This window comes from Cystoisospora suis (genome assembly GCF_002600585.1).
Source record: "Cystoisospora suis strain Wien I chromosome Unknown contig_5732, whole genome shotgun sequence".
Taxonomy (NCBI): Eukaryota; Apicomplexa; class Conoidasida; order Eucoccidiorida; family Sarcocystidae; genus Cystoisospora; species Cystoisospora suis.
Window position 1 is genome coordinate 1,838 of NW_027158522.1, and position 7,047 is coordinate 8,884.

At 43.7% G+C, this 7,047-nt stretch overlaps 3 protein-coding genes across 3 annotated transcripts; all 3 read right to left on the minus strand.

Moving 5' to 3' along the window:
- Nucleotides 1-12: 12 nt before the first annotated feature.
- On the minus strand, nt 13-1,225 carry CSUI_009541 (cell division protein cdc48ap; the record flags this gene model as incomplete). The annotated part of the gene is made up of 1 exon (XM_068069656.1): nt 13-1,225. A coding segment is annotated over one exon (1,212 nt), but the record flags the coding sequence as incomplete, so codon positions are not given.
- A 791-nt stretch (nt 1,226-2,016) lies between these two features.
- CSUI_009542 (rap domain-containing protein) lies at nt 2,017-5,627 on the minus strand (the record flags this gene model as incomplete). The annotated part of the gene is made up of 3 exons (XM_068069657.1): nt 4,534-5,627; nt 3,095-4,243; nt 2,017-2,071 (listed from the first exon to the last, which is right to left on the minus strand). Coding segments are annotated over exons 1-3 (2,043 nt in total), but the record flags the coding sequence as incomplete, so codon positions are not given.
- A 404-nt stretch (nt 5,628-6,031) lies between these two features.
- Nucleotides 6,032-6,854, minus strand: CSUI_009543 (uncharacterized protein; the record flags this gene model as incomplete). The annotated part of the gene is made up of 1 exon (XM_068069658.1): nt 6,032-6,854. A coding segment is annotated over exon 1 (297 nt), but the record flags the coding sequence as incomplete, so codon positions are not given.
- Between the last annotated feature and the right edge of the window lie 193 nt (nt 6,855-7,047).

Genomic DNA, 7,047 nt, shown 5'->3' on the forward strand with positions numbered 1-7,047 from the left:
AATGACGAATTGGTCTCCCACTTTAAGAGGTCTTGGGGAATGCTTGAAGAAGCCTTCGATCGCATCCGATATAGAAAAGTCTTCTTCTTCTTCCTCTTCCTCTTCTTCTTCTTCATAATCTCTTTGATAAGACGATCTTGAAGAAGAAGAAGATCTATCTCCTCTCCTTATTCCCTGTTCTTCTTCACGGGAGAAGCGTCCAGAATGGGTCTTCTTTCCCATCACTCCTTCTTCTTCTTCTTCCTCTTGTTCACCCCCCCCCCTGGATGGCCTCGGATCTCCCATTCGTTCACTACTATGAAGATAGGGCTTGTTCTTTTTGGAGAAGTAACTGTGAAAAGCTTGATCTAAGCTATCGGAGAAAGGAAGAACGTAGACACGCTTTGCATGAGGGAGAAATCTCTGAGGGATCACTTTAACGACATCTTCCGCATGCAGTTTAATATTCTTCATCGATTGAGAATTCATTTGGATATGACGAGGATTCTCTAGAGACTTCTCGGGCAAAGCAATTCCAAATGTTTCGCGTTTTCTCCTCCCAGAAAGAAGCACTATATCGCCTGCTTCAATACGAAGATCACGCATAGCTTTCGGGTGTATGTACACCGCAGATGGATCTCCCTTGTGAGGCTGAGTCAGAATAAGAAGATTTGGAGAGGCAGGAAGAGATGAAGATGATGATGACGATGGTGAAGGAGAAGGAGAAGATGAAGAAGAAAAGAAAGATTTACCTCCACGGATGTTAGAGAGACATGAAGAAGAAGAAGACGAGGGAGAGGAGGAGGATAACATTGATGATGATGATGAGGGGAGTGTAGATACACCTGAACGACAAGATGAAGACGAGTTAGATAAATGAGAAGAAGAAGAAGAACACGAAGACAGAGGATGAGAAGAAGAAGAATTCGGAGGGGACGGAGGCGTACTCTTGTGCTTAGGGTTTGAAGAGAACAAGAGAGCGACAGGTAGGGGAGAAGAGTGACGGGAAGGTCGATGCTGTCGAACTGTCGATTGATACTTTCGCACTTCACTAGGAAAGAGAGAAAAAGAAGAAGATGGAGGTGTAAAAGAAGACGAGAGATCAGAAGCTGACGGAGAGAAAGAAAGTAGAGGTGAGGAAGAGGTGGCGAGAGATCTTGGGAAAGACGAAGAAGAAGAAGAGGAGGAAGAAGAAGTGTTAAGAGCGGTCGTCAAATTGACAAGGCAATGGAACAAGATAGGTGAACTGAAGAGGAAGAACAGAAGAATGAAAGCTCTATGCCTCGAGACAAGACAAAGAGGTGACGGAGAGAGAAAGCGAGAGAGAAACGGCAGAAAGAGAAAAGCAGGGAAAGAAAGAGGGGAGAAAGAATCTACTGACTTGGAGAGACATAGATTTACTATCGATACGTACCAAGGCAGTGAATATTCAGAGGAAAGACAAAGAAAGAAAGAGTGAGAAAGAAAGAAAGAAAAAGTGAGAAACAAAGAAAGAAAGAACAACAGAAGATAGCCATCTTTCCTCCTTTCTTCCTTCCTTTCTCTCTCTTGTTTTCTTCTTTTCTTACGGGTGGTTGTTTGCACACTTTTTTCTTTTCACTTTCTTCTCTTCCTTTGTGCATGCAGGAAGTCTAGAGCCCATCCATGAGGATCGCGAAAAGAAAGAAGAGAGCACGAAAAGGCAAATGGCATTGTCCAGAAACCACACACTGCTCCTTCCTTCTTCTTCTCTCCCCCTAGATGAGAGAGAGACTAGGCGACCTACCAATAGAAATGACACCTACACAGATCTATCCGGAGACACAGACACACCCATGAAGAAAGATAAAAAAGCTCCCTCAGAAGTCGTCTATCCTCTTCTTCTTCTCTTCTTCTTCTGTCCCTATACCTCCGTGTTGTACACATGTAGTCCCTTGAGGAGAGAGAGATGCTGGGGGTGTGTGAAAGTTTTCTGAGGCAGCAGTGAGACGTCGCCGTTATTTCTCTACCTGTGGAAGAATAAGGTTGTAGAGGCTTTCGTCGGTACATGAGAAATACGTTACAGCCAGGAGAGTATTCAGACATCCCTTAAGACCCAGCCGATCTATCAAGCCTAAACACAGAGAGACACCATGAAAAGAACAAGGAAAGAAAAAGAAGAAGAATAGGATGAGGAGATAGCTTCTGCTCTTGCAGGCACACAGAGACAGAATGTGAGAGTAGGAAGAGAAGACCGCCCATTCAGGGAAGAAGAGGGTAGTCTTGAGACGAAGGCGTTAAGGTGAAAGATTATAGCTCTATGCTTCTTGAACCCAGGAGATCTTCTGGCGTCGAGAGAGCCTATCTTCAACTCTATCTTATGCATACCCCTACAGACATATCGAATCAAAAACGCATACATCGATCGATACAGACAAGCAATACACATACACATCCCTACTCATATATCATGCAGAAATATACACACATACAGATATCTATATATATATATATATGTATGTGCATACATGTATAGTATACATATATATATACCGCCATGAGCCGTTACACATGGGAGTCTGAAGATACGTGTAAATCTATCTCTTCATCTACCGCGGGGCGTGTACCTGTTGTACGAGCCGAGAGCTCCCGCAAAGACTCGACCATTTTTCCTTGGCCCCCCCCCTCTCAGAGAGAACAGATAGCAGATGAAACACTTGAGAAGTCAATCCAGATAGATACACATAGACACTCATCCACGCCAACATGTGAGATATGTCTATAGAAAACAAATGCGATGTTCATCTCTGCATACAGCCACCCCATATCCATACAAAGAAAGACTTTCTTCCTCTTCTTTTCTACTCTTCTTCACTCACTGCCACCTGAAAGAAAGAAAATGCACAACGCCTATCACTCATCTTCCCGTTTGCTCATCTGCTTTTGCCCTTCTTCTCCCCCCCTTTCTCTCTCTGTCTCCTTCGTGTCTTCTCTTTCTTCTCGATGTCTACGCGTGCGATCATCACGACAAGACGCGAAGTCTCTACCCTACTTTTCATTTACAGACACGGTACAGCGGAAACGACCTCGATGAAAAGAAGACTCTTTTCCTCAGCAGCCAATGAGAGAAGCTCTTTTCTCATGTGAACCTACCTACCTGCACCATCGTATCTAGAGAGGACCTCGAGAGACCTGTGAATGGTTTCTGCATGCCAAACATCTAGACGATAGAGAGAATACAAGACAGAGACAGCATCATCTTCAACTTCGCCAGTTCTCCAGAAGAAGAGACTCTCAGGACCGGTGTGACTTCTCTCAGATTTCACTGGAGAAGAAGAATCGGAGGAACAAGTAGAGAGAGAAGGAGAAAAAGAAGAAGAAGAACAGGAGTAGATGGGTGGATTAGCCTTCTTGGGAGAGGAAGGGTCTTTGTTTCTTAAGGGATCTACTCGAACATGATGGTGATGCTTCAAGCCTTCAAGTGTGATGGATAGAGTCGGTTTATGGCGTGAGTTAAGTCTCGCTAACGCTTTCAGAAGAAAGGAGACCTTCATACGACCGCCTGATCTTTCATACAGTGGTGCTGAAGGAGAAAAAGAAGGAGAAGGAAGTATAAAATTTCGGTTGTCTGATGGATGGTCTTCAAGAAAGTAATCTTTTTTGAAACATGTTCTCTCAAGATTATCACGATGTGCTTCTAGAGGTGTATGTACACCGGAAGCTCGTTGGTTCTCTCCTCCTCTCTCCAATGTCATTTCAGTCTTCCCTTGATCCGGATGAGATTTGCTTTCTCCGTCAATCCCTTGATACCTCTCTAAATCTGACGATAATTTCTTCGGAAGATGATATAAGAGAGAGTTAATTAGGTTCCGTGGATAGAAATTCAGTTGCGAGCAGCTATAGAGAAGAGAAACATCTGTTGTGAAGGGAAAGTGCGGAATATGAAGAGATAGGACATCCCCAAGACTTCGAAGAAACTGTTGAAATTCTCGTGCTCCTAGGGAAGCAAATGAGGTGTATATACACACCAAGTCATTGGGGGTAAACACGGTATTGAGGCCGCATGATGATAGGTCATGTAGAATCGACATTGGATCGTGTTCTTCTTCTCCTGTCTTGCCTTTTTTCTTCTTCTTGGTCTTCGTGGTCTTCTTTTTCTTCTTTGCTCCTTCGTCATTTGTTTGAGAAGTTTCTTCTATGTCTTCCCTGCCTACATCGACCAGCTTATCCTGAGAAAGAGAGAAGAGACGGGGCGCTCGTCCTTCCCCTGCCCCTACATGTTTAGAAGGCGCAGCGGAGAGAAGATCTGAGAGGCATGAAAGAACAAAAGAAAAACAAGAGAAGAAGAAGAAGAGGACGAAGATGACTCAGACGGAAAAAGAAGGAGATATCTTGGCACCTGTCAGTCATGTGAAGTGAAAGAAAGAAATAAAGAGTAAGAATGAAAGAAAGAGTGAGAAAGAGTGAGAAAGAAAGAAAGAAGGAACGACGAGAAGGAAATATCTGAAAAAGAAAGAGGACAACAAAGAGACGAGAGAGGCACGAAAAGAGAAGAGAGAGATGAGAGAGATTTCATGAGTTTATTCATTATATTACCTGGTGTGGTCGATAGTTTTGAGAGATCGATAGACGGACAGAGAGGCTGAAGAGATCGAGAGATTTCTGTAAGGAGAGGTGTGAACTTCTTAACCCTCAATTCTGAGAGAAGAAGAAGAAGATCAATAAGAGAAGAAGGTCTTAAAGAAGAAAACACACCTCGAATACACATTCTTCTACATAAGGCAAGCAAGAGCTTCTCCTCTAGATTTCTCTCTTGAGCCAGAGACGAAGAAGTTAATCTCTCTCTTCTCTCATAACGCAAAACTCTCTCACTACACTCAGAAGACGGAGAAGGAGGCGAGGTTCCATCCTGACTTGAAAAAGAAGAAGAAGAAGAGAGAGACGTCATAGAAGAAGAAGAAGATCTCTTTCCCTCCTTTATATGAGAGGTGACGAAGAGCTTTTCATTAGAGACCAAACCTTCTTCTCCTCCTTCTCGTTCTTGTGCAACAGATGACTCTTCTCTCTCTCCGTCTTCTTCTTTTCTTTCTTTCTCCTTTTCCTCCTTAGATATCGATGGATCGAAGTCTTTGCTTGAACTTGGTTCGACACGAGACTCTATGAAACCTTGAAGTGAAGAAGAAGATGAAGGAAGTGGAATAAAGGAAGAAGAGAAAGAACAAGAGGAAGAAGAAGAAAAAGAAGAGGAAGAAAAAGAGGAGAGGGTCTTATTTCTATCTGTCCTTAGGAAGTTCTCTTTTCTCTTTTTACAGGCAAGAAAGGAAAGAAGCCGAAGAATCTCATGCGAGGAGAGAAGTCTTCTTCCTCCGTGAACTCCCGCGCTGCCCCCTTGCTGTGTATGAGAAGAAGCCGAAAGAAAAAGCCTATAGAAAGACATCCAGAAGCGATGAGAGGAAGGAGAAAACGAAGAAGAAGAAAAAGAAAGAACAAGAAAACCGCACCTGAAAACAGACGTAGGAAAGTCGGGAAGTAAAAGAAGCTGAACGCCCAGCTGATCGATCACCTTCTCCAACAAGAGACAAAAAGAAGAGGAAGACGAAAGAGAAGACGAAGAAGAAGAAGAAGGAAGATGATGGACGAGAGCTTGAAGGAGAATAAGAAGATGAGATGGAGAGAAGAGTTCCAAGTTGTTTAACGCAAAATCGAGATCTTCTTGAGACAAGAAATCTCTTCTTCTTATGCCATCAGCATCTGTAGATTTCTTTCTCTTGTCGTCTTCTTCTTTTTCTTGAACTGCCTCTTTTCCTCTTCCCTGTTGAGTGGGGGGCAGATGAAAGAGATTCTTCTCGACCTTCCGAATGAAGAAAAAGACGCTTTCCCGCACATAAAGACGATTTCTCTCTAAAGTAGAAAATCTCCTTCGAGGAAGAAGGCGGTGGCACGCGTCAGGAACTCCTGACACTCCTGGTGTTGGCGAGCACGAAAGGGGAGAACAAGAAGAAGAGGAAGAAGAGAACAAGGGAGTAGCAGAAGAAGAAGAGAAAGACCGAGGAGAAGATAAGAAAGGAAAAGAAGGAGGAGGAGGAGAAGAAGAGAGGGAAGGTCGGAGAAAGTTGTGAGGGAAGGAGAAAAAAGCCAGAGAGGATCTCAAAGACAAACGGGGAAAAGAAAAGAAGAGAACCTCTCGGCCTCTACAGAACGTTCTCTTCTGACGATAAAAAGAAGGCAAGATACCGAGAGGAGAAGAAGAAGAAGAGGGAAGAAGAGGAGGTGTGCGGTGTCTTTTTCTCGCCATTGTACATGACTGAAGAGGAAAGAGAGGAAAAAGAAGAACACAGAGAAAAGACTTTTGTTTCTTTCCTTCTCTCTTTTCGTGATCTTTTTCTGGCATATTGTATCCTTCCTTTCACACGTGTTTCTGATCAAACGTGGTTTTCTTTCGCTCCCTCCCCCGCACGCGAGAGAGATCTACGCCCGTCATTCTCTACGTCATTCTCCCTTCTCTCTACTTAAGACACCAAACATCGAAGGTGAGCAAGGACAAACTGATGTTCTCTTTCTCTTCTTCCCTCTCTTCTCTTCCTCTTCTTTTCTTCCGATTGAGAAAGAGTTTCACGTGGGTGGAGGCAATGATGGAATAGACGCTGAGGAGTGAAGAGAAGAAGAGGAAGAAAAAAAAGAAAAAGAAGATAAGAACGTGAGGACTTGCATTTTGCCGGAAAGTCTTTCTGGATGGACAGACAGAACAGGATTAGAGGAGGACGGCTGTAAGAAAGCATGGACCGTCTCTTCCTTATGACGAGAACCTTTTCATAGTCTTACACCTCTCTTCTTCTTCCTTTCATCTACAATGACAGTCCCCCTTCTCTCCTTGTCCTTCTCCTTCTCTCTCTCTTGCCTAACTTCCTTGCTTCCCCAAAACGGATTTCCGGCATACATACACCCGGACCAATATGAGGTGTACATACACCCGAATCAATATGAGGTGTACATACACCCGAACCACTATGAGGTGTACATACACCCAAATCAATATGAGGTGTACATACACCCGAATCAATATGAGGTGTACATACACCCGAATCACTATGAGGTGTACATACACCCAAA